The 27,645-nt window shown below is 44.6% G+C and overlaps 3 protein-coding genes across 5 annotated transcripts; all 3 read left to right on the top strand.

Moving 5' to 3' along the window:
* Positions 1 to 73: 73 nt before the first annotated feature.
* On the top strand, positions 74 to 3,223 carry LOC139777169 (uncharacterized). Its single transcript, XM_071714419.1, has 2 exons — positions 74 to 1,050; positions 1,260 to 3,223. The coding sequence occupies exons 1-2, from the start codon at positions 761 to 763 to the stop codon at positions 1,444 to 1,446; spliced, it is 477 nt and encodes a 158-aa protein (XP_071570520.1). The 5' UTR covers positions 74 to 760; the 3' UTR covers positions 1,447 to 3,223.
* Positions 3,224 to 3,753: 530 nt separating this feature from the next.
* On the top strand, positions 3,754 to 11,802 carry LOC139777167 (uncharacterized). 2 transcript variants are annotated; one of them, XM_071714415.1, is made up of 6 exons: positions 3,754 to 5,299; positions 6,059 to 6,200; positions 7,178 to 7,397; positions 7,500 to 7,627; positions 9,663 to 9,797; positions 10,623 to 11,802. In XM_071714415.1, the coding sequence occupies exons 1-5, from the start codon at positions 5,188 to 5,190 to the stop codon at positions 9,709 to 9,711; spliced, it is 651 nt and encodes a 216-aa protein (XP_071570516.1). In that variant the 5' UTR covers positions 3,754 to 5,187; the 3' UTR covers positions 9,712 to 9,797; positions 10,623 to 11,802. The 2 variants fall into 2 exon arrangements, with proteins under 2 accessions (XP_071570516.1, XP_071570515.1); XM_071714414.1 differs by having other exon boundaries at positions 3,757 to 5,299; positions 7,178 to 7,627.
* A 133-nt stretch (positions 11,803 to 11,935) lies between these two features.
* On the top strand, positions 11,936 to 27,645 carry LOC139777168 (BMP and activin membrane-bound inhibitor homolog). 2 transcript variants are annotated; one of them, XM_071714418.1, is made up of 3 exons: positions 11,936 to 12,819; positions 25,667 to 25,939; positions 26,271 to 27,645. In XM_071714418.1, the coding sequence occupies exons 1-3, from the start codon at positions 12,672 to 12,674 to the stop codon at positions 26,528 to 26,530; spliced, it is 681 nt and encodes a 226-aa protein (XP_071570519.1). In that variant the 5' UTR covers positions 11,936 to 12,671; the 3' UTR covers positions 26,531 to 27,645. The 2 variants fall into 2 exon arrangements, with proteins under 2 accessions (XP_071570519.1, XP_071570517.1); XM_071714416.1 differs by lacking the exon at positions 11,936 to 12,819 and adding an exon at positions 12,830 to 25,517.

Here is a 27,645-nt window from a genome sequence, read left to right as displayed (position 1 = left end):
GACTAAAGCTTAGTAAGAAGATTAAGATAAGATTAAGATGTGTGTGTGTGTGTGTGTGTGTGTGTGTGTGTGTGTGTGTGACTAACTCATTAACTGAGGTATTATTAATCAGCCTTAATCAGTAACTCTGCAATGCTGCTGGGCATTAACGAGCACGTTATTTAAGGCACGTAACGAGGGAACAATGTGCCAATTATGACCGCGCGTTTCGCTTTATCGTATCGATCGACTTTAGCGCCTGAACAATGTACATACCGCGTTTGTTCTATCGATTATTTCGTGCCTGACCAGTCCAGTCTACGATAATGTTAGTCGAACGTCAACTCTACTGTCGAACACCCTTTAAAATTGCTGCACGTTTCGCGTGATTTGTAAAAAAAGATGAACAAGTGATCGTTATTTGAGGACGAATTCCGAAGAAAATTTCTCGTGTACGATATATCGCGACATTACATCGCAATGTTAATTTAGTAAGTAAAAGCACGTATTGGCGAGAGAGAATCTAACTCGTGTGTCCTGAATAATGTCCAATAATTAGAATCGTGAATTTTTTTTAGACTACTCCCAATCGCGACACGACTCATCGATCTGTTGTCGCGCGCATCCGCCACAGCTTGCCGAACACAATTGGAACGCTGGGAGGTTTTTGTTACGGAAACACGAGCAGTCGTCGATAGAGCGATAAATTTTTTATTATCTTGCATGCTACGGCAGGGAAAAGTGTGCGAATGTCGCGGAGTAGATATGGCACGAGTCTTTCATGACTGTAGAAACGACTTGGAACTTGAAAACGATAGCAACGATAACGCATGCACAGCCGTATCGAGGGTTTGGGCCGTATTGTTTGGGTCGCAGCTGTAATTTGCAGCGTCCCTCCGTGGTGCAACGGCGACGACGGCGACCACCACGTCATCTCTTGGAAGCCTGGTACTTTTGGCTAGGCATTGCCTTACTCGTTGTTTCTGTCATTTTTTCGGTGAGCATATTTGTAAAAATGCATCGAGCTTGCAGGGTGTTGTATCAATACCAGACTTTTCAACTAAAAAATTCGAAAAAAAAGTTTGTCTTTATTATCTTTTTATTGGCAAAACGATACGAGTCGTTCTAAATCTTTCGTCGCTTGTTGTTTAGAGCGCGTCGTGCTAAAAAAAATTTCTAATTCGTTTTGAAATTTAAATGAGCGATATACGCTGCAATCACAGACGCAATATTGACAGACGTGATATTTAAGGTATTCTATCCGGTGGACGTAACGCACTTGTCAACGATAATAGACGAAACGATCGGGAATTGAATCAGCCAAGAGCCAATCAAAACCAGATATCTATAAGTATAATTCCCTCGACGTTTTCGTCGCAGAGAAAGATGCTGGTAATCGGTGCGCAGCCGAGCTTCACACACATGAGTAAGAGAGCAACGTCTTCCTCGTTTGACGTTCATCGCTAATTTATATAATATATCTGCATGTCATATATATCTGAAAAGACTAATGGGGTCAATTGACCCTGGGCAAAGCTAAATTAAGGGTAAATCTAATAAACGAAATCAACAAGCTGAGTAAGCCACTAAATATAATCATATACGAGTATATGTCTTGCATAATTAGTCGATCGGTCATCTATTCGCCCTGCTAAGGTCATCTTCTTTTACGGATCGATGGAAATTATATATATATATATATATAGTATGCGTGACACCGATCTCTCGCGCATTTCTACGCGCTAATAAAACGTGGAAAATATTGATTTATATTTCAGCACCAGTCGTTGCGTAACAAAGCGTCGGCGTCGCTTTGCCGATTCGTCGCTGCTCGCTGCTCGTCGCTCGTTGCAAGATCGGGCTGATCGCGGGCTCGAGACCGAAGAGACGTGACTGGACGTGACGTTCCAACGCTCCAAACTTGTCACGGCACGCAGCACGTGTCCTCTTCTCGTTTACCGGCGAAACGCGTAGTCGTGCCTATCGCCTTTTACTTTGCGCTTATATTGCTATGTATTAATAACTGCTAGTAGATATATAGTTCGAACGTACAACGAACAACTTTCGATAGATGCGAGAAGGAATTTTATCTTTCGAAAGATGAATCTTTGATATATAATTATAGCTCAATTAATATCAACTTTGAGACAGATTTAGAGTTATCAAGAACATAGAGTTATTCGAACAACAGAAATGTTAATGTAAAAATTTATTTTTAATTTTACACGAATAGGTATGTAAAGGTAAGTTTTCATATATCTAATTGTAAGTAAAAATAGGTGAGAATATAAATAGGTAAGAATTATGAATTATGTAAGAACAATGTAATGACAACGAGTGAAGAGTAGTTAGCTACTCCTCCTAAGTAGTTATAGGATTGTTTTAAAATGGCGATCATCGTGATTATCTTTTCCATTAGTTTTGACAAAAGTAGCGCGAGGTTTCAAGTTTCAACCGGCTTCAACGATTCACGTTGTCGACGATAATTCGCCGATTAAATTCACGCAGAATGTAAAGTTGTGTGACGCGTAGCTGTCGTACGTACCCGTCGACCGTCGCCCGTGTGTGAGAAAGTATATGCGTCTACATGCGATGACCTTTCTTGAAGCCATATATTATGAGAGAATTACAGGCTGTGGCCCGCGAGCTGTGATCGCGTCTCGCGGTGATTTTGTGCCGGCTTCGAACGAATTAAAATTAAACGATCGATACCTATTCTTTCACCTGGGTCATGGTGCGGCACTGCGGCGCGTACGCGACGGTGATAATCAGGATAACGACGCAGCCACGCTCTTTAATTCTCGCGCGCTTCGACGCCGACGGGCACAAGGCACAAGTCTCCTTGATGAGACTAACAATAATTGAGGAATGAGGAGGTGCTCGTGTCTCCGGCATCTAAACAACAATGGAAATGGAGAGAGGGTGCAGAAGCTAATTAAAAAAGGACAATCCGCCGATGAGAGATATCCTTCGCCTCTCGCCTCCCTCGCGATTCGAGCCTCGCGCGACTCGCGACTCGCGACTCGCGACTCGCGAGTACAAACGCGCGCGTGCGCGCGAATGGACCTCTGCTCTTCAACTTTCAACTTTCCTCGTTTTTTTCAAATAAAATAAAGATATCCGTTTGTACTCGAACGAAATAAGAAACATAATAAGTATGTCATTTCTAAAGCGATCAGGGTGTAGCGATCGGGAATGTAAATCGATGTGTATAAATAACTGAAATATATGTGATCGTTCCCAATTTGCATCTTTTTTTGGCGATTCTTTGCGTATAAAGTCTTAAATTCGAAGATGTACAATGTTCTCCACTGCATTAGCAAAACATTGTTAAAATCGAAACAAAATAGGCTTTACGACGATATTATACAATCTCTCTGATAGATTTAGCAGCTGAGATGTACCACATAAAATTAAGAGAGAATGACTTGTACGTGAAAGAAATGCTTGTGCTCCCCCGTAAATCTTTTTATCGCGCGTGTACACTCGATGACTCGATCCATTTGTGCAGCAAGAAGCGATCGGAGAACAGACTGTTAAGCCTGACGCGACCTCGTTAAACTGTAACCAAGTGTCATTCCGATAACCCAACTCGGCTCTTACCGACTCTCAACGTCTCGACGTCTCGACGGAGGTCGATAAAGAAATGTGCAAACGCAAAGAGCGGGAGCTCTGGTTAATGTTGCACGTTGCACGCACAGGAAGCCAAGCGAGGAATTTAACTCTCGTCTGCCGCACTTGAAAAGTTAATGACTAATAACTGCGCGCCACGATTGAGTCATTGAGTGCCGGTCAAACGGAAAACGTTGCACGTCGCGTCGCGCTCTCAACAGTTTCAACGAAATCGCTCGTCGCTCAGTCGCTGCAATGTCCACCTCGTTTTCCACGATACAATGCCATTACAATTGTCTGTCACGCGATTGTCAACCTATCTACGTAATACGTATATGGTGGTATACCGTTGAGAGAGAGAGAGAGAGAGAGGGAGAGAGAAACAAGGAAGAAAAAAAGAATCGAAGAATCTGAATTACGACATTTTATTATTATATACTCTGCTCCGCAAGAGTATGTCCCTTGATCCTACCGATCTCGATTTTGGAATAATATTTTATTTATGTCTTTTTCACAATTCTTGTCTTTAAAACGTAGAGCGTACATATATACGCATATGTGTCGCTCTACGCATATAACTTATTATTTAACTGTATTGTTTTGACGATGTTTTGCATTTTTGACGATGGGTATAAATGAGAAAAATATTTTTCGATAGAGAAATGAATAACAGAAGGAAAAAGACGCGGATATATCGGGTCTTGGATTTTTCCGCTAACGAGGCCTCCCGCCTCCGACTCCAGGTCGCCGGCGCCGTCTGAAGGAGAGCGTCGTGAGTCGTCTCGCCCTCTCGCCCTCTCGCCCTCTCGCCATTCGGCGCCGTCAAAGTCTCTCGTTATGTCCGATCCGAATCATCGTCGGCGCGGGCGCGGGCGCGGGACGAGAGTATCGTCTCTCGAAATATATAAAAGCGTATGTGGGGACAAGTTGGCACGACGCGGCGCGACGTGTCGTTCTTCCAATAAATCGACCAAGTTTAGGAGCGCCGAACGCGGGGACTCGCGGCCACTCAGACCACTGGCGCGAAAAAAGGGGATTCGCGCCAAAGCGCAAAGGCGCGAAGCGAGAATAAATAAATTGCTTCGCGACAACCGGAACGACGGGACCGACGGGACATGGACGGGACGCGCGGCCACGTTTACTAACGTCGTCGCGATGACGGAATTAAAATAGATACAGAGGAGTAAATTGTCGAGGAGCGAGGAGCCGGCCACGGTGCGACGCTCTTTTAGTGGGAGGCGCTAAAATTAGCGAGGTGCCCACGCGCTCGAGTATAAGCCTGGCCGGCCAGGCAACGAAACAGGCGCGTTTCGTCGCGGGTACAGCTTCCTGAGCTTCCTCCTTCGCGAACACACTTCCAACTAGTCCTTTCAACCGATAAGACGCCGCGATCCGCTTCGGCGCGGCACGAGACAAGAGGGCGCGAAGCGGCGCGGCGGCGGCGCGAGCGCCTGAGAATCCCGAGAGACGGCGACAATCGTGATATCTCGTGATTATGGCCCTACCACGTTCCACTAGCCGGCAAGCGATAAACGTGTAAACACGCCTCGGAGAGTCGGAGACCTTGCCGACCCCTTGGCAAGCGGACTAGAAGAGATGCCCACTCAGCCCACTCGTCGATCGATAATCGGTCGATCGTCGTTAGCCATCAGATACCTCCTCGTGGGATGCATCGTGTCGTTGTCGACGAGTCTCGCGCAAGTCGAAGGTAAGCGAGCCACTTGTCACTTGTTACTGGGGCCACCGTGGCCACCGCTGCAGCACTGATCACACTGGTCACACTGGTCACAGTGCGGTCACTCTCTAATTAGCGCAAAGAGACGCTCGTTAATGACGACCAGCAAGTGCCATTAATTAACATCATTCCTTCCATGTGGTAGTGTGATGCGTAGTGAGCACTGCCCGCACTGGAGCAGTAGTGACCGCGTCCGACTTATGTATGTATACTTAATTAATCCGTTCCAACAACTCGGTAATGAATAAAACTGTACCATAGAGGACAACTAGAGCGTAATTGACATATTGCTCATAATTTCCTCCTCAAGACCAAGTTTTATCGTTAATTAATCTTTCAAAACGGATTCTTATTCTTCATGAATTACCCAGTAAACACTAAACATCATGTAACCTGTAACGTACAGGTACAGGTTAGTTGGAATTTCCTACTCAACAATATAAATGCAATATAGCACATGTGTAGGAAATTATCACCTAACCTGCTGTACCTGTACCGCCTGTACGTTATATGTTACATGGTGTTTGCTGGGTAGCAAGTAGCAATGTATCTTTACGAAACTTTATAAAATTCATAAATTATTGCGAATAGATATGTATTTATCAACTTGCATTTGTAACTATAATACAATATTTTGTAATATAATTTAGACGCTCCCCCCCCCCTCTCTCTCTCTCTCTCTCTCTCTCTCTCTTTAATTGACTGTTTGTTGCACAAAATTATATTTTATAGGCAGGAAGTGCGTGTGTACGAGCAAGGCCTGCAAAGAAGCTGGCGTAGATACTTGTAGAACGAGATCCTTCTGTTACACCGAACTTATCATGACAACGGGACGAGAAATCGGTGAAAGTACGACCACAAGAGGATGTACGGAGTACGTATATCAAGAACGTAAATCACTTTTTGATATTTAACGAAACTTGCGCATAAGTAAATATCAATTTTGTAATATAAGTATTTGGGTGAGATTTTTTTTCCTATCAAATCAAATTTACGAAAAGATTAACAATAAGCGATAGCTATAACGGCACTCAAATCTTCTATCTTTCTATAATTAACATGAGAGGAATGTAAAACCCTTTACAAAAAAAAATTTATATATATATATATTTTTATCTTATGTCGATTAAAGTCGGCCAGTCGGGAGACAAGATATTATGTCTTTTCAAAAACAGGATTTAATTTGTCGACTTAATAAGTCTTGTGTAAGTTTGATCAACACTGTAATATAAATTCAGGAATGTGTCATGGCGCGCGAATAACCTTGACGAGATAATCGAGCGAAAAGGTTTCCGCGATTTTTATTAAATGCCTCATTAATAACACTCTCGTGATCACCTTAAAAGTGGCAGTTACGACACGTACAAGGATTCGTCCAACAAAATCCGGATATTATGTTAATAGGATTGTTTTCTGGTATACATTTTCTTCGCACAAGTTTTTGCAAAAGGTTTTGCCAATTTGTCCAATTCGAGATACGACAAAAGTTGAAATCTTTCGATTTGAATCGCTGCAAGACAATAAGAATCTCGCGATCGATGTATAAATACATATACGTATATTGAAACTTGACTCTCTAAATTCTCCAATGAATTTCCTCTATTCGAGGAAAATATAAATAATTGATGGTTGATTCAGCCCACTATTGCAACCTCCATCAGATGTTGCAACTCGAGAGGTCATAACACTGCAAAAGTTGTATTACCTCTCGTGCGATAGTTCGATGACACTGTTAGGCACCGTGCAATGTAAGCACCGCCGAAGATCGTTCGATCGTTAGCTATCGGCAACGCGGCGAGGCGGGCGGGTTCACGGAACTTAATCAATTGATGTTTGCAACATTACACGCAGGGGTGCCACGCCATTGTTGTGCGAAACAAAGTCCTGGGTCACGAGGTCGCGGTCGGTCAACGCCGTGGAACTGTCGTCGGCGAGTCCCAGGATTCTCGTGCCCTGGCCCAGATTGAAATGTTGCAACAGCCACGACTACTGCAACGCTGATGCTGACGACGACGACGACGACGACGACGACGACGACGAGAACGCGAGCACATGGACGCGCGAGAGAAAGGTACAGATGGATCAGACGCGTTCTACGGATCGCGGGGTGTTGATGGGCGATCTAACGTCAACGAATCGTGATACGATGCTAACGTTGCGGCCTGATCGAAAGTATGAAGATTCGACAGAATCGGCTGACCGACTTCTCCGGAATCGCATTAAGGCGCTACATATTGCCGCTCTCGTCCTTGCTATCGCAGCTCTCATATCCGTCCTGGCATCTTGCTACGTGGTTACAAGGTTCGCATATCTTTTTTCTCACATCTGTATCCATATATGTAAATTAATCCTTTATGTACTGCAAATCAACTGACTGCAAAAGGTCTGATCTCGAAGAGAAATCAATACCGATAAAGTATCTTGTTACATTTTCTTAAACTTATATTTTAATATTTTAACATAATAAAATATACTAAGACCCATATTCCGAACGCACTTTTATCGATAAATGCGCGCATTTAGTATATAGTTTACGTCACATATACTATGGAATTTCATAAATAAATGTGCGCATTTTATCGATAAAAGAACGTTCAGAATATGGGTCTAAATAAAACATGTACGTTAGAATTGAAAAATTAAATAAAATTAAATAAAATAAAAGATAAGAAAAGATTTTTATAGCAATGTAAAACAAATAAGTAAAAGTTATCATCGAGATATGGTGTGAGATACTGTGCGAAGAGACATTGTGGCAATTCGCAATGCCGTTAGTTTTATGCTGTCTGCAATTAACATTGGATATAATTAACGATCGGCGAAGATAAATCTATTCGAAAGCAGCCTTGGCAGAGCGCAGGGACCACCCTGTGTAACAGATCATGAGCATCGAGGCCATACAGCGAGTGTACACGTTTATAGTAGCCACCTACACGGCATAAGACTCGTTTTTCCCACGTGGAACAGCAAATTAGTTTGCGATTCCTCGATAGCAAATCCGCAATACACCTTCTATTAATATTCTATTAATATTGTTAATTCATGTATATCATTCGTGTATATCACGCTTGACACGCACGCACGCACGCACGATTGCAATATTATAAATAACATTTAGTAGTTTGTCTCAAGAGGGAATTGTGGACCGTCGATGCTCCTCCAATCTAATTGACAGCATTCCTGCATTTTAGGCTCGTTCCTTATTATCTATCCAGTTTTCTTTTCTTCGGCTATACGACCGCACTTCCTCGGGGTAGTTTGTCGCGATGCACTAAAAGCCGCCTTCTTATCAGTCTACCTCTCGACAAGAGGCCGGATCCCCAGGCTTCAGTCCTGAAAACCGTAGATAGCACACGGCTTGGGGGCTTCTCACAGACCTGCCCTCTAATCTTCCTTCTCCGAATGGTTAAGTGGGTTTTCGAGTTCGGGAATGTCTCGGTTCGACCCACCTCATATACACCTTAGTAAACGCGCGCGTCGTTAGTCTCTTATTCTTTTTACCTTAGAATAGATGGCATCGCGCGCCATTTCTTCGCGTTTCATATACGTTAAAAGTGACCGAGGATTCTTAGCTATTCCATTCTTGAAAGAACGCTTTATCGCAATCGCTTTATAACTGTCGAAAGATAACTGTGGCGCTTTTCGCAACAATCCGACAATAAAATAAAAGGTAAAAAAAAAAAAATATATATATATATATAATCCTTTTTGCCAATGTAAGAATATGATAGAGTATTGATAACGTCATATTAATGTGTGTCAATAATTTTTTCTTATATATTGAGACATTCAAATGTAAATTTAAACCATCCAAAGTTCCAGGATCATCGTTTTCCGGCCGATAGAGACGTCGCGTCGACCCTAGCGATAATTCAATCGAGTGGCACTCTCAGTGGAGTTGTTAAATAATTGATTCCTTTAACCATTGTGTATCGTTAACGATCGTTTCAGTTCCACGCGTTTTGTGTCGAAGGATTGTTTTCAATCACATCGTTTACGGTTTCTAATCCTCGTCAGGTAGATCCGAATAAACCTGTAGGGACAGGGAGTCGAGACAAGATCCGGTTTTAAGTGGACCGGAATCTCTGGCATCATGCGTGTCGAATCAATTTTTGATCGTGATTTATACACAGGAAGCTCGACGAGTTACCTAAGGGTACCGTGACGAAATAGTTTTCAACTGTAATTTAAATATACACATGTTTACGTGTTATCAGATGTATACCGAGTCGTAAATATACCCAATTTACGATATAATTTACGAAAACAAATTTTATATGACGGATATGCTGCGACGCACGATAAAAATGTAAATAATAAATATTTTATATTATAGATTCCTTAGAAATAATCGTTACATAATGGGCACGGTAAACTATTCGTGAAGATGATGCCGAAACTTACAATTAGATACATTGTGATTCGATGGGATTATGGTTTTTCCTGCGGCGGAATAAATTAAGATACATAGGTAAAGTATTACCATTACGTTATATCACAAAACCTGTATATGTATTATATGTACGTAGATATAAACTTGGAATATTATATTGTAGTATAGTAGAAGAGAGATATACATATGCATTGCATGATATGCAACTATAATATCTTTTATTCGCGTGGAAATAAATCTTAAACGTGCAGTATTTGTTCACGCTCGGGGATATAATTCTCGTCTCGATCGTATGCCGCTGATCGACTAACGAACGGAAAATATAAATAGAAGCCGCGGCCGTGCGGGAGATAACTGCTGCCGAGTGCCGACAGGCTGGCCGAGTCTGTATTAAAGCGATTTTTTGTTACGCTCGCTGGATAGCTCTTTCAAGTTCCAGCAGTAGCGCCGGGGCACGGCTGTCGGATCTCGGATCACGAGCGATCAAATATCGCGCGCTAATAATATTATCTCAACGGACACTATTAACCCTTGGTAGTCTCGAGAGAAACGAGAAACGATAAACCGTAACATATATCTAAGATGGATCTTAAGTGAAAATTGTAGACAAAGCTGTCAAATTTGCTTCAATCCGTTGACGTATTGTAATATTGTATATATATAAGCATAGATTGGCTACACGTTACGATATTTTAAGTATACTCAAAAAAGACCTTCGTAACTATCTGCGCAAAAATTGTGCAACTTAACTGTCAAAACTTTTTACATCTTTAATCGTTTAAAGTTTTCAAGTTTCGATCGCGTACATTGTATATTCGTTATATTTATATTGAGAATGCATTCGTCAATGCCATCCTAAATTATGGGTTTCGCCGAGTAACGACTTTGCTTATATTTATTTAGGAATAACTAGATGCCGCACGGACGGGGAGAAGTCTAAAAAGCTACATCACGAACCCATGACGAACGACCCCGAGATGCAAGATCCAACGTGCGTGTATTTGACGAAGCTTCCTGAAGAGCAAACCGACTACCACGCTGGCATCCTTTGTTCTATATTGTATGACTAACGGTGGGCCATGTAGCTCAAATTCCCCGCTGCCATCGAGCGAGCCCCTCGAGGGACGACCAGCGTGCCAGGTGCCCCAGGCCCTCCGGCCCCGGCCCCGGCCCCGGCCCCGGTCCCGGTTTCGACTCTGGCTGTTTCAACGTAATTAGTCATCCTCTCCAGGTTGCCGAACACACACGTACACGTATACACATCTTGCCGATCAAACGAGCAACGGCAGAGGAGTAACGTATGTGCGTGCCGAAAGTCTTACGCCCAAAACGCTAGGTCATCGTGAGAAAGAGGTTCCGTCTAACATAAATAAACGCACTGATGAAGAAAGAGACGTCGTCGTGCCGTCGCGATCACAGTGAATCCTCTATAAGTTTGGCATAACGCGCCAAGTTTTTGAATGCGCATTATATACGTAAAGATATTAGAAAAAGTGCATTTCGATACATTTCGATTTACATCAATGATTTACTGTACATAATTGAATAAGGGGTGTAAAAAATCTAGACGTATAATTTTAGAATCTTATGGAAATCTAATTGGAATTATAAATCTGGAATATGGAAATCCCCTAAGGTTGTAAGGCGTAATATTCGTAATATAAATTAATAATCGGATTACAAGAGACAGCATGGGTACAGCATAGTAGCGAAAGAAAACTGTCTGACGATCGACGTCGTCGGGAAAAAGCAGGCAAAGCCTGACGCGTCGCGTCGCGTCGCGTCGCGTCGCGTCGCACCACTTTGGCGTCAGGGTTCAGGCGCCATCGTCCCCTTCCGCGCCGCAGTTCTCACCGACTTTCCGCTGACAAATCGCACGCATACTATTTCGCGCTACTTACACGCACACGGGGTGACGTCGGCTGATCGGATGTTGATGGTACGTTCCTGTGTAGGGTGTACCGCTTACAATGCTTACATCGTTAACGTAAGTAATTGAATTCCGATACGTCACGCTAGTCCGATTATCTCTCGGTAATATACGAGTCATAAAATATACGAGTATGTATATATATGTAACAAATTTTCTCCCCTGAGTATTGAATTAAAACCTCTTTAAAAGCGGTTCTAAAAGCGAGCGTCTGAACGGAATACGTTTACGTGGCGCACGTGTTTTTGGCACAAAGCACAAAGAATTTTTGAAAATTTCTTGTACCGTGTAATATATTAGTTCCGCGACCGCGTCTATATGGCAAATCGATGAGCGACGTTTACGGTAACGAGCGCACGCCGCGTCGCGTCATATTACTCGTCGCACGATCGGTGGTAGCCACCACGGACCACGGACCACGAACTTGGACTATTTGGAGTGGCGGAAGGCGGCTTTCCTTTAAAAATCCATTCGAAGCGAGCGCTCTCGGAGCGATCAGATCAGCGAAGGCCGGATGGCGGGTGCACGCCGAGCATAGCCACCACAGCCCAGCTCCGACGCTCCGACGACGCTCCGAGGTGGCCGGCGCGACGGCCGGGCCGGCGCCCGGCGCCGACGGCGGCGACAGCCGAGCGGGCCGAGCGGGCCGAGCGAGCCGAGCGAGTGAGTCAGTCAGTCAGCCGCCGGATATCGTCGGAGTAGGGTGTCGCGCGCCGACGCTCCACGGCTCCACTTTGGTGTCTTCGCGAGCCTCGCCGATCGTTTCTTCTGCCGAAACGCGCTCGCGTAGTCGCGTAGTCGCGTGTCGCGTTATGCGCGCCGCGCAGCGATAATCTCAACGCTCTAATTCGAGGGAAACACATGCCAGATTTTTGGAAATCGATCGCTCTGACGACCAACACGCCGTGGACGCCGCGATCGGCGCCAGACACAGACTCACCACGTGGACAGTTATCCTGATTGTGAGATCAAATCGATTTCAAGCCGAGAGCCGAGAGTTGCGTTCGGTCATCGCGTTCGGAATGTTGCCGCGCGACGTATTGACTATCGCGATGGTGACATTGGTGACGACAGCTCTCATTGTCGGTGTCACCAGCGGTGCGCCGACAAATTTCGATCCGGAAGATTACGAGGTGCTCGCCGACAACGAGGCGCGAGCCATCGATAAAGGTATAACGCGCCGTTTAGATCCATCTCCCCCAATTGTAAATTGTAAGCCTAAGCGAACGAGGTAAACGCTATTCTACAGTGTACATATACATATTCGAATATAAAGCGAAAACGCGAGCGGCGAGAGCACAGTACAGACTATAGCGAGAACACAACGGGTTTCGGGCGTTACGAGCGGCGCGGGCGCGGACGCGGGCGCGGGCGCGGGCGCGCGCGGCGTTGTGCCAAATTCGCGCAAGTTATATATCTTAACTTAACCAAACTTCGCGTTACCCTTCTTGCGCGATATCGCCATTCTAAACAATCGTTGCGCGTCGCTTTTCCGTGTAGAAATGTAAAAACAAATTGGTCGATATACCAAAGAAACATGGTTAGGTTTTAACAGGATGGTCAACATGGATGGATCGATCCTTAATTCATCGATCACTCTAAACTTAGACAAATAAGTTTTTATTATTTTAACGCAGATGTAAATAATAGCGCTTTGATATCTATTATATAGTTATAAGCTAGCAAAGGTGCGATATATTTGCGTGTGAGTGGACGCAGGAAACACGGCGCGTGCACGTGCTCGGCAGTCGGCAGTCGGCATGCTTGTTTTACTAATTCTCGTGAATTTAGCAAGAATGAACGCTGGCTATCGGCTGTCGACAGTGTCGACTGTCGGCCTGTCGCTATAGCTCAATTATACATGCATTTACGTGAGAGTCGCGATATAAAAGTTAGACGCAGGAATGTGACGAAACCTTTGATGATTTAACAATTGGCAAGAAAGTATTACGTGACCTCGATGCAACGACGTATTTTCAATACATATATATATATATTTTTTTTTTAAGATAAAGGAACAATAACGTGCGCGTTTATCGATATGTCCACAGGTGCGAGATAAATTTTAAATCGATTCGTCAAAGTCGTTTCTATTTAGACTGAACGAGAAAACGCGAGTGTTTAAAAAGTTAAATCGTTGGATCGTAAGTCGATATACGCGTATTATGTATATAGATACGTCGCGAGAAGGGTGGCCTCCCAAAAATACTCGGCGCCAAAGAATTTGTCGAAACAGTTTAGTTGCAAACAAACAAAGGCTATTACGCGACGGTGTAAACTATCTTGAAAGGGGGTCGGTCGTCGTGACTCGTGGAATGCTTGAGGCGAGCAATAAAATCGTTTACTTACTCGAATCGAGCGGGGCGAGCGCGGCGCGAGGCGCGAGGCGCGAGGCGCGACGGCGCGACGCGACCTACGAATGATTCACGATCGATCGATAGATTTATATCCGCGAGAAAGGCGCCTGCTAGCATCACGCGGCCTAGCGCGGCGTTCCTTTCCTCCCTCTTGTTTTCATCTTCTCACGATGAACCGCATGTATATAATAATTCTCAATTGGCAATGCACCCAATCGATACAGACACAGACACAGACACAGAGACGCGCATACGCACACAAAATGCGTACATTTTCTTCAGGTAATTCAGCGACCACGTAGCGTGGTTTAACGTTTATCATTTTTCCCATTCCCCATAATTAACTCTGCGACTCTTTGTCTCTCGTATTCACGCACGTGCGCATAACTGTAGAGATAGTTGGACGTCGTGAGATGTGAGCTAATAATTTTGAAATTTCGTCGTTCGCACGATCTAGTCGCGAGACTAGAAAGAGACGATAAAACAGACGATGGGCGCCAGCTAGACGCGCGGATAGTGGAGTAGTGGAGTACGTAGTGCGTTATACCTATATATGCATGATAAATACCGACACGCTTGTTGCACGCGTAGCGCAACATTGTTGCATCACGTCCGCGTGTCATAGTTTTATTTCCTCCTTGAATAATCCTAAAAACCAAGTGAATTCAAATCTGGCAGACAGACGATGGGACTAGCTTTTTTACAGAACCTAATTTCTAAATAAATGTATATCAATCGCGCATTATTTATTATTCTTGGATTAGAAATATTAGAATAAAGTTCGCCGTTAACCTTTTTAAGAAAATTCTTATTGTTATAGGAAGACAACGCGTTCGGTTTTAGTTGGCATAGTTGAGCGCGTCGCACGCGCGCACGAGAGAGAGAGAGAGAGAGAGAGAGAGAGAGAGAGAGAGAGAGAGAGAGAAGATCGTCGATTCCACGTTCCACGGAACCATTTCGTTCGCTAGTTATAGCTTCTCGACCGTATTCGCATCTTCGACAAAGCTGCAGACCTCGATATCGCCAAGTTAAACCATTCGCGTACAATGACAGCGTCCGATACGAAAGATTCGCCTGTTAGCGCGTGCGTGCATGGGAAATCAAGGGTCGATTGGCTAATTAACGATAAGTCAAATTGTCATCTAGTCTTATAGATTTCGTAATACGAGTCGCGTATAGAGACTAAGCTATGTATACGTTCAGTCAACAGCATCGATGGAGACGATTATATTTCTGCGATTTAAATTTTATTTTTAGTTTTCGCTGCATGTCTCGCAATCCCGACAGATTGAAAAATGATGTAATATCATTTTTAATTCATTACGCGGAGTCATAATCTTCGAGAACCGCGGGTTTCGCCACAACAAATTGTGATATCTTTTATATTTTCTATCGCGGATTTCAGAGATCGAAAGCAGTTTTACGATATGAAAAAACGTGCTTAAATAATATTTCTTACTAGCTGTGATACAATTTACATCGAGATTATTGTCGAGCGTGTAATTACGTTTAAAGATAAATGCGCAAAGGGTGAATTTATTGATGACATATTCTTTTAGATGATTGGTCGAAAATTTTGTTGAATCGTAGCTTCGATCTATACGTTATTCATCGTATCGTCGTCGTCGTCGTCGCCGCCGCCGTTGTCTTTCGAGTGGCGAATGGCGCGACACAACGAAAAATGCGAGCTCATCGACGCCAACGACAACGACAACGACAACGACGACAACGACGACGACGACGAGAGCGAAGCGTATGCATCCATACACCCGGTTTTATCACTGACACACACGTGCGTCCGGCGCCCGCACACACGCTCCTGCTAAGTACCATGGCGCGCGGTGCGGTGCGGCGTGGCGGCGTGGCGGCGTGGCGACTACCGCGTACAGCTGGCGTACGCATGCACGCACGCACACATCCTCGACTCGGTGGCGCCTGTCGGCCACACGGATGTGCATGCGTGCGTGACGAGTTTGTACCTCTTTGGCTATGTACGTCCCGTACATAAATACTTGGCGTAGCCGTGTACACACTAATACGCTACACATATATGTGGTGTCCCACGAAGCGATCGCTATGCCCGGATTCGTAACGATGGGTCTGCCCTGCTTCGCGGAATTTGCTCAAGGATGCGAGAGGAGAGGATTTGGCGTTACTTTTTTAAGTTTAAACAGCCAATTCGTGTCAAGTTCGCGGTACGAGTCGTCGATAATATTTCGCCAGAATTATTTTATAACAAATACGCGCGGCGCGATGGAAAATAAAATACCCTATGCATTTTTGCCGCGATACTCTCGCATACCCCGTTACCGCGTTACAACGTCCGCACTTATTGTTAGGAAATAGTGGCACGCGGAAATGACCGCTGTCGCACGTCGCGAACGCCATCGCATGACGCGTATTTTACGTTTGCTACAAAAACGTAGCAAAATAACCAGCGCTAATTGAAATACTCGTTATTGTCATCTATCAAATTTTCGACCACACGTGACACGCGTAAAATGTGCTACGCGCCTAACGCGCCAAACAAATGGGGCTTGATCTCTCCGCAAAACGAAACCCGCGCACACGTATCTTCAGGGAAAAAGACCGGTTTGTACGCGCACATACATGTAACGTGTATAATATGCATATCCCGTTGATGTAAACTGATTTTGATCGACGTTGTATTCTTGTGCATTCCACCATTAATTAAATAACCAACTGTTAATTAAGATGGCGGAATTACGACGGACATAAAAGCGTCGCTCACCGACTAAAAGTCACCGCGTCAAGTAATAGGCGCTTTCGCCTCGCCACAATGGTTGCACAAACCACATACCACATCTAGATTGAGGCTTGAGCAAAAACAACTCGACGAGCGTCGCGTAAAGTTAACGACACGTTCGATGGCCGCTGATGCAAGTTTTCCGCTCGCAATTAGAGTTTCTTATTCCGCTTATTCGATGTCGGGAGGTGCGTGACGACGCGCTAATGCCAACGCCAACGCTACCGCTTAATCGACAATTTTCTTACTTTCGGTGATTACTTAAAAAACAACACAATTTATATTGTACATCTGCAGATTTATCGCTTCGCCACGACTTTACCCGTGTAGGCAAATGACAGGTGTTCCGACATGCTAATTCATACGATCCCGATCTCGTTCACTACTTGTTTACGACTTAATGCTTCGTTTACAGCGGTATCATTTCAAGCCGTCGCGCGCGTCGGGGTCGAATAGAGCCTCGTAGATTATTCGTTAACTTATGTCCTTGGAGAAACGTGATTTTTGATTCCGCGTTCGTTCGTTCGTTCGTTCGTTCGTTCGTTCCAAGGCATACGAAGAGCCGAGGTTTTTGAGAATAAGGATATTCTGTAAACGAACGAGGAAACATGGGCTCGAACATGGGCCAGAGAGGCGTGTTTATACACCGCGACCGGTAGATTTAAAACAAATAAACGGTTTTCTATACCGATAAATCAGAACTATCACGATTGAATATATGCGATTACAACGAAAGAATTAACTTTCTCTCGTGAATAAATTTGGAAAACTTGAGATTGATTTATTCGTATTTATCACTCATTTACTTTTTTCGCTCGAGAAGCGATGGCTACAGTAAAAATATACGTATATCGATACACAAGCTTCTTTATTACCACCAGATGTATTTACATAATAACGCATAGGTAATTTGTCCAATTTAACATTCATGGCGATGCTCTCGGTCTCTCTCGCCTTTGTTATGTAAAAATTACGCGCGCGCTTTCCGCGGCGCCGCGCGCCGCATACAATCACGTATAGACGTAAGTATACGATCGCATAAACGATCACGCGTACGCGATCTCGCTATAAATATAGCCTCGCTCCTTAGAACGCGTATTCCATTTTATTGAGCTGGAATTTCACGGGCTGGGATACAATACCACGTTTACAAAGCAATCGGTGATTAAATTGTCGATTGTCGCATTGTCGATAAAAGAAAATAATCAAGGAAAAATCGTTGCGTTAATGTCATATGTCGATCATGGTTGTCTCGACGAAATTTCTCACGCCAATTTCAGACACAAATCCGCGCCAGCTCACTCTTCTTTTCGTCCGTTTGGGGCCCAAAGCGCATTCCGCGATAGGGGATAGGGGATAGGGTTCGTCAAAAATGCGCGACGAGACGACGAGACGACGAGACGCGTGCGTGACCATGCAAAATCGCGCCTCATTCCGCGGGTACACGACTACCCGAGGACGTTTGCTTTTCGCTATTTACAATCGGCTATCAATCACCGCGCGTTATATCCGTGGCATTTCGAATAGACGGACGCGCGCGTTATGTTAATAGCACGCTTTGTATGCGGCGCGACGCGCACAGGCACGCGTGCACGTATGCACGACGCACGTACGCGTACGGCATGTATGCATGTGCAACTTGAGAAGTCGAGAATCAAGATGCGTCGAATCCAAATGAACGAGCGCTGCCTAATCCACAATCCACTATACCGGCCGCCTGGTAGCTCGATCACTCGACGCTCGACCGGCTCGACGCTTGGCGCTTGGCGATCAACGAACTTACGATGCGCGTCGCGCGATGATTGACGAGAGAGCAGAGAGCAGAGAGCCGTCCAGCTTCCCGCTCCGCTCCGCTCGAGAGCGAGGATGGCGGGACGGAGGAGACGCAGCGTCGCTTGTCAGCGTCGTTAGACTCATTGTCATCTAAATTGACGAGAATGACGATCGCTCTCATTGTCGATAGTTTTTCAATCGTAACGATGACATTGCAAGATTGCAAGATCTCGGCGAGCCTAGTTTCAGAAACGCAAATCGCAAATAGACAAATTCCTTTTTGTTACTTTTAATTTACTCCTAGTCCTATGAGAGCTCGAACGTGTTTGCGCTTTCGTACATTTATTTGCATTTTCGCAGCGTATTTTGCTCGATTACTCGTTGGACGAGATATCTTTCTCGTGTACATGTATGTACATGTACGTTGAATCACGCCTCGCATCGGAATCACGTACCACCGAGAGTGGCGATAGCTCGGATAGCTAGCCAATAACGGCGCGACCGTTCTGGATCAATTAACGCGATTCCGAGCTTCCCCCTTCGCGCAGCACTTTTTGCGGACCGATGACGTGTTTGCGTTTGCATCGCTCGAGGCGAGCCGCTAGCCGCGAGCCGCGAGCCGCGAGCGAAAGTAATCGCGGGATAGAAACGAGAGAATCCCGCTCCCGCGTCGCGCTGGATTATGCGAAGGAAGGAATGTCGAAGACATTAATTATTTCGCGTAAAGAGAGTTTTGATGAAAAACCGTCCATGTGTGTAACATTTGGCGACGCGACGCGCTTCGACGCGTTCTCTAAGTTCTCTTGTAGAAATAGGATCTCGTATCGATGCAGTCACAATATGTTTCTATAAATAAATGCGATATGCTCGTGCGATATATTCTAGGAATCAGTGTCAACGATTTCTAGTCAAGGAAACGCACAGTTTACAAGCACGCACACTTAAAACTGTAATTTATTTATATCGCGTATTCCTATTTTTCACTGATAATGAAATAACGGAGGATTTGAAAGATATTAACGAGACTTTATCGACATTTAGTTACTTTGCGCGACATGCGAAAATGTAAGAAAATTTTATCGCGTAATGTTCAAAGATGGTAAGATGTACATACATGTGTTTGTAAAACATGTAAGATAAACGATGCATTATGTAGCAGAGAGGATAGACAGTTCCGATTTCATTGATAGCGCTCGATGAAGCGTGGCCCCGGCCGAATGAGGAACGCGATACCGTTTAGCGGTCGCTCGCGGCAGGCGGCTCGACCCGCTCGCGTGCACTCCCGAAGCTCGGAGCTCGGAGCACGCGAACGCCGCGGCCGCGGCTGCTCATCTACCTGCTGCCAGTGCTGCCTGCTGTCGCCAAGATCGACAAGACGCCCAAGACGGTGGAGCGAGACGAGCGAGTCGAATCGTCAACTTTGCCAACAAGCAAAGTCGACTTCCACACCACCAACGATCATTGCCGACGTGGATTTTTATATTCGTAAATTTGTACCGTTCCTACGTAAGAGGAGGGGAAGGGGGGAGGGGGAATCTAAACGGTCTACTAGACACCCTCCGGATACCGAGGACCGAGGGCCGAGGGTCGGATATGTGACGATTGTCCTGTCATGCGTTGTCGCTTCTTCCCTGTTTTACAACAAGACAGGGATCGCCCGCCACAACTGTCTCGAGCGGTTGGATCGCACTTCCTTTCCACATCGAGTACGCGCGTTTAGCTATTGTTCTCGGGATAAATCATCGAACGCTTCGATAGCTTCGGGGTTAGGGTTACCGCTTTGTTTCGTTTGCCAACGTTTACGCATCGCGAAGCAAACCGTTAAAAAGAAAGTTGTTAAAACCGTCGACGTCGGATTCGTAATTTTAGGTCGGGAGAAAGGAATGAGAGAGAAAACAGAAGGAAACACGTTGCTCGGCGGGTGTCGCGCGTCGCGCGTCGCGCAATTCGAGGTCGGCGAGGCCGATGTGTGACGATTCGTTTCGCGCAATTAGACAGCCAGCGTTTTGACATCGGCATTGGCTAGGCGCCAACTGGTCTTGACACTCTTGACTAGTGACGAGCTGACGAGCGAGTCGGGTGTCATTATGATTCTCGCGCTAGCTGCGCACGCAAACGATCGCGGGAACAAAGGCTCTCAAGGGGACATTATTCCGTTAAAGGGATACTATTCCATGACGAGTGCGCTTTCGCTGGTGCTGCTTCCGTGCGTGCGACGTACGACGTGCGATGTGCGACGATAAAGAATAGGGAAAATGAAAAAAATTAAATATTATCTCACCACGATACACGATACACGATAAGATGATAATCGCGAAATATTGATTGAATCGATTGGAAAACAGATGACAGATGTGAAAACTAGAGAGAAGTTATTGTCGCGCGTGATATAATCGAGACAATAATTTACTCCGATCTCTTTACTACGCCTCGATCACTGACGATCTCCTCGAGGATTACCATCCGCGCGGCGATCGGTAAACTTGGCGTAGAATGCGTAAACGTAAATGATTAAATAAATAAAGATGTTTCATGGACGAATCCATTTGTTAATGGAATTATTAGATAATGGAAACTATTATATATAGGTATATGTCTTGCTTGGGTATATCTGTCGAATCGCATTTCACGCACTTTTGTCGTGACGACGCGAGTTAAAATTTCAAGTTTAATTAACTGGAATCTCGAGCTAATCACGGGCGGTTTCGGTGAGCGATAATCAAAGATGGTCGCAGGTTGCCTCTGCAAAAAACACGAAAATTATCATAAAGGGCCCCGCGTTCCTCGAGGAGCAACGCATGTAATTTGGAGCAATTTGGCAATTGCATATAATTGACGAGGATGCCTTTTACTTGCCGATGGGCCCGCTCGCGTCGCGTCCCCATATCCGAGTTAAGTAGGGCTAATCACCGGGTTGCCGAGGCTCGGGAACATCAAGAGCCTGTCTTCTAGCGCCGAAACGCCGGGATCGTGTATATACTTACGCCGGCCGTATATTCGGAATGCCGAATACCGGGCCTTAGATACACGTACCTGGCCCCCTGTCCGTGGAATGGAAGGGCCCCCGGAGTGAAGCCCTCCGCCTACTTCCCAGAACAAGGACCCCGGCTCTCCATTGTTCTTGCTAATTGCCACCCCGCCGCGGCCGTAACCATCCGGCGCGGCGCGGCGCGGCGGCGTTCACCCGCTTCCCGAATCGTCTCGAGTCTCGAGTCTCCCTTCCTCACATAATGCTCGAATAGAGCCCGGCTCGATAGTTACAAGTCCCAACGCAAATACCACCTTCGATACCGTACCTTTGTGAAACGAGAATTAGCCGAAAGCCCCGAGAGCGAGCAGGATCAGACGGATCCCCACGCCCCTCGCCTCTCGTCCCTCGTCCCTCGTCCCTTGCTCGAGGGAAGGTTCGTTCATCGCATAGCGAAAATACTTGAGCTCTATTGACCCGTTTCTGTTTTCTCTTTCAAACGGATGCATTTTAGGAACATAGGCCATTACTCTCGAGGTAATCCCTCCGGCATTTGTTTATACGTCCTCACAACCTGAGGACGACAAAAGCATTCCTCGGACATTCTCGCATAGGATTATGCGAGAACCTTATCTTTAGCTTAGTTCTATGCCTACGATGACAGTTGACAATTTATTCGACCGACGCCATGCTTCAGATGCCAGTTCAGGTAATGAAATAAACCTGCAACTCGATCGGTCGTTCAGTAGTTCTAAGACCACGGGCATCCGTCGCTTTGGCTAAGAGTCGCTGTCCGAAATTCGGACTCCTTTCCTTCCAAATTTAACCGCGTTGAGAAAAATTAATACTCTGAAATTTTTCCAAAACCTCGATAAAACTATCGAATGGATCGTATGATTCTAAATCGAATCCCATATCGAGACACGAAGCGCGTCACTCGACGAAAGTTTCTCACGAATCGCTGGGCAAGCTTCTTCTCGCAGACCAACAGACCGGTCCTCTTCGGCCTCTTCATCATCACCAGCGCTCTTTCGAACACTCCTTTCGTCTTTCGTCTTTCGCCTTTCGCCACGGCGATGAGAGCCGGCCGTCCCTTTTTCCTTTTCGCATATATAACTCCGTGCGTGCGCGCGCGCGCGAGTTCGTAAGTCCCTTCCGCTCGTAAGTGCGAACAGGTGTCTCGCCGCTGCCGTTTTATCCGAGTCCCCGAAACGTGTCTCAACCCCCACTTTATTTTTCGATTTGCGATCCATTTATAATCCTAATTGCTATTTTAATATTTCTATTGATTTCCGAAAGGATATCTATCATATTCTTTCGCGTCGTTAAAAGTTGGCGTAATACTTGCTTATGATCTAAATCGATCGAATACGCAATAGAAACGAACGCGTGATAATCCTTTTTAGTCACGATTCACGATCAAGTACTGCTTGCAAGTCGTATATTATAGATATACACAATACATATACAGTTAATTTAGAGAAGATAGTAGCCTAATAATAATGATATAATTCTGTGCGACTTTTGTATAGTTTTTCCAATTTGTCTAACAATAAGTATAATTGCTCGCCGATTATTTATTTGTCGGTCTTAAAATACAGTTTTTTGGTTGGAACAGTAAATCCACGTACTTAAGTCGACATAATCGATTTAACTTTTGATAAGCTAATAAGCATTATTTTTAAATCACTGTAAAGAATTTATTGCGAAAAATAAATTCACATTTCTTTCGTTATCCTCGCAAACAGAGACACGACTTGTTCTCGCTCTCACGCTAATTACCGTTACGCTCGGACCGCGCTAATTAGAAAAGCGCGTTTGCTAATGCATTTGGTTCACCGTTCAATACAAAGAGTTCGCAATGTACTTGAGCAAAGCGACGTTGCGCAATGTTCTCGCGAGTTACATGGATATACTTGAAGAGACTCGTTAGTTTCATCATTGCGCGGTAGACACTGACGTGCGCTTTAAAGATACCTGCATACTGCATATCCTACATGTCGCGTATATACATATTACGCATACATGGGTCGTCGCTCTTCTAATTGTATGTACATACAAACGATGCTCGTTCGAATCGAGTTTCCGCCTAGCGGCGCTTTCTATCCTCGGGCGATCGCGACTCGGAGCCGCGATCTTGAATATCGCGCGTGAGTATAATCCGAAATGTGCCTTTTTATTTTCCAAATGATCTTTTTGTCGCGCCCGAATCTTTCGTGCATACTCGATAGCATTATCGAGTACTTATCGATGCTCCCTGAGTCACGACGTCACGAGAGATCGCTATCTTATAACAATGAGCAATAAGTGGTTACGAAAGACAAAGGAGAATTGTGAACCGTGTATTTCGCACGATTAAGACGTATTTTTAATTGCGTCTTTTCTTGAAATAAAGTTAATTTCTTGGAAAATCAAATAGCGTTTGAAATGATACGTAATTTACTCCACTTGCCGAGTGAAAATTAAATTCGTTGGATTATCGTCACACGACACACGATAATCGAGAATTCGTTGATCGTCGTCGTTACACGTCAGTCTTGCCGGTGGCGATGGGGTCCAATATTATCGAAGGAACGAAAAAAGAAATGCAAGCGCGAGGAGAGAGGGTAACTCGCCGCGCCGCGCCGAGGCTGGGCGGTGGGCCTCGGCCTCGGGCCGGGCCGAACCAGGGAGTCCAGGGACCAGGTTGGACTGGGCTGGGGAATAATTAATATACCGTAGACGCATAACGAACGACTCCGCGATGCAGTATGTTTGTTTTCGGATGGCTATTCCCCGGCCTCAGGCTTGTCGGTCGTATCTCTCTTCTGTCGGGCCGGGCCCCTCGACCTCCCGCTGCTTTAGCCCCCCTTTCCCTTTTTATTTTAAACGCGCGCGCGCACACGCGTATCAGACTATTCCTCTCTTTGGAATATTTTTATTTTGGAAGGCTACTGTCCTCACTGTCTATTTCGACTCAACTGGTATACATACTTTACTTTACTTTTACGTTTACGGTATCTTATAATGTATGTTTTACAGGGTAAAAATACGTTTTGGATATTAGACAATACACCCACATACAAATACGTATCTGTAGAAAGAACTTTACCAAAGTGATTTACTTTAAGGAAAAGAATTCAAATATTCACGAATCTTTGGTCGTTCGTTTAAAATGTAAGAAGTCGAGACAGAAATATTCCGTACTTGTTTTGATAAAATAACTTGATAAAATGAATGGCAGAGCGAACAAGAAATCTCTACTGTTGGAATGTTTCTGACCTGATTTCAACATGAAATTGAAATATCCTTATAACACCCTTATACTACCCAACCCACGTATTATTTCCTTAATTTCCTAATTTGCGACATATAATCACATGCAATGGAACGCGATGAAATCGTCAAGCTCTATTCTTTCTCTCGTGCATGGTATTTGATGCAGAATTGCATCGAGAGATAAAGAAAGAGAGAGAGAGAGAGAGAGAGAGAGAGAGAGGGGAGGGGGAGATACATGCGCGCACAGCGGAGCAGCGCGCCGCATGCCTCTCTCCATATATCCTCTCCACTTTAATCTTTCTTTTGTGACTCGGCTGTTTTAGCGTTTTTTAGTCCCCGATGAGCTGGACCCCGACAGGCCGCGAACGGAGAGAGGGGCCGGCACCGGCACTTGCAAGGCTCGCTCGCAGAGAATGAACAAGCGAAAGAGAAACAGAGAGAGAGAGAGGGAGAGAGACAGGCAAGGCATCGCTGCAGGCTTATTAGCAAGAAACCGGTGGAGAAAGACGAGGTCGCGAGGGGAACCCGGCAAGATGTTAGACCGGGGGTTGGGGTAAACGAAGCCGAGCATGCTCGCGGATAAAGATGGCTTCACAATATCGTAATAAACGTTTCTCGTGTCTCTATTTCTTTCTCTCACTTGTTCTCTTCGTTTATTTCGTACGGTCCTCATTAACTCACAGTCGCGTCGGGGAGACCAACCACCAACCTTGTTACGTATATTTACGCTGCGTCAGGAACCGAGGCATGTTCGATGCGAGACCTTCTCGATGTTCCTGATCTCTGAAACAAATTAACTTTAATAAAAATGTTAAATAACTTAGTTGCGTCTATATATAATTATAATCCAACTAATTTAAAAACTATTTACTATTATAGGATTTTTGGTTGCAGATTCCTCGAACGTGGGAGAAGTAAGATGCTACTGCAATCAACCGGAATGCGTTCCTCAGGGATACATGTGTCGCGGTAGGGGCTGCTTCACTAAATTACCATCGAACGCAAATGCGCCGATTTCGAGAGCGGAGCATACCGCTCATAGCGGTTGCCTCGACGAGAACTTGAAAAGTCGGCAGTGCCCCGCAGGATTTCTCTGCTGCGATCAGGATCTCTGCAATCACGTGGACAGTCCCGCGATGAGAAATAGGCTCAATAAGACTCTACGAGGTTCGACGAGTGCTAGCTTCCTTTCTCCCTTTCATCCCTTTCATGGTTTCATGATATTAAAAACATTCTCAACACACAATACAATATCTCACCGTTCCACCTGTCATATCTCTCAATTTCTCATGTACCGTTGATTATCGTAATGTACGTGTATCCGTTAATCAGACGCTTAGATATCGCCACGTAAAGAAAAACGTGGCTCAAAATCTTGGCCTTAGCATCAACCGAATTAAATTTCTTTTAACACACAAGTATCTCCTAAACTTTCGAAAAAATAATTTGTGTTCGTTAAACATTGATTTTAATTTGTAACTTGATGATATCATTGTAGTATTAATCGGCGATCAGCGAGCGTATTTGGCCCCGCAATTGCATCCAAACAGTCGCGGAAGTCAGACGGCTGATGGCTGGTTCCCGACGGCGACGATCATTGTGGCTATCTGTGGATTCATCGTCCTGCTGATGATTGCCAGCCTAGCTGTCAGATGGCTTCAACCTATGCCGGAGCAAAACGCAAATAAATTTGTGCCACATCGAACATCCGATAACGGGCCGCCCTTATTGGGACCACCAAAAGTGCCTCTGGTTTAAGAAATTTCGCGATCCTCGGACAAAGTTTCCCGATAAGAGGTGTTTTAAGTAATAGTTAAATTAATAGAGCTGGCTGCGCTAGTTTTGGTATATGACTCACGAAATCGGAGTTGTGCCATATACGTATACATATATTTGCGTAGCGAAGAATACCGGGTACTCTTAACGTACGTTAATCTTGAGAACGATCAAGATTATGCTAACCGGACAAGATTACCTCGCGACGAGTAATCTTATTCCGATTTAACTTTGTTTCAACTCCATTGATTTCTTAAATTGTCTTACAATATGCATTCGTATGAGAAATAGACGGTATGCAAATTTGCGAGGTTCCACAGAGGCAGAGTCATATACCGAAGCTGTCGTGAAAGCTAGCGGGCCGTCGAAGGCTCCACTTGGCTGTGAATTCTACGGAGAAAGCAACTACTGTAAATTATATATTGTAATGATAACGTATTACTCGTTGCATTTCCTCGAAACGTCGACGCGGCGCACGCGTCGTCGCGAGATCAAAGAGTGAGAATGGGTCAAGATTTTTCGATCCTTTAAACATGACGTTATAACGACACAAAGTACATGATACATGTTTCTGTGTCGCCATAGGATTGTAAATATAGATATGTATCTATGTATTTTTTATCATCTTGAACGATACAATCAAATAAATTTGACGATATTATCGAGTTACGATGATGTGAGAACATCCTTCAACGTTACACGACCATTAAATTCTGTTCCCCAAGAATATTATAGTACACAACTTTAATTTACGAATGGTATACGTCAATAAAGAAGGGAGGATTATATTTCGCAAATGATCTATAAGAATTATTATAATGAAAAATAAATTTGTGATTGACATAATTTTTTCATTCAAGTCACCGTTGTGACTTGAGTCACAGCCATTAAACTTGTGAGAAATTGCACTTTACGTTCTTTATATATATATATATATATATTAGCATATTTCTTCTCATATAAGCATTATAATGTGATACCTAGTACGACATAATAAAACGCGACTAGATAAATACATACAAGTCTGTCTAGACCTTGTTTTACACATGTTACTTGTGAGGAACGAAAGGAAAGAATAAAAGTCAAAGTAGAGTATA

The sequence above is a fragment of the Temnothorax nylanderi genome, unplaced genomic scaffold (assembly GCF_030848795.1).
Source record: "Temnothorax nylanderi isolate EJ_2023f unplaced genomic scaffold, tnyl_v1.0 TNYL_tig0140_pilon, whole genome shotgun sequence".
In the NCBI taxonomy this organism is placed as follows: Eukaryota; Metazoa; Arthropoda; class Insecta; order Hymenoptera; family Formicidae; genus Temnothorax; species Temnothorax nylanderi.
The sequence above is the reverse complement of the archived record's forward strand: the minus strand, read 5'-3'. Positions and strand labels throughout refer to the sequence as shown.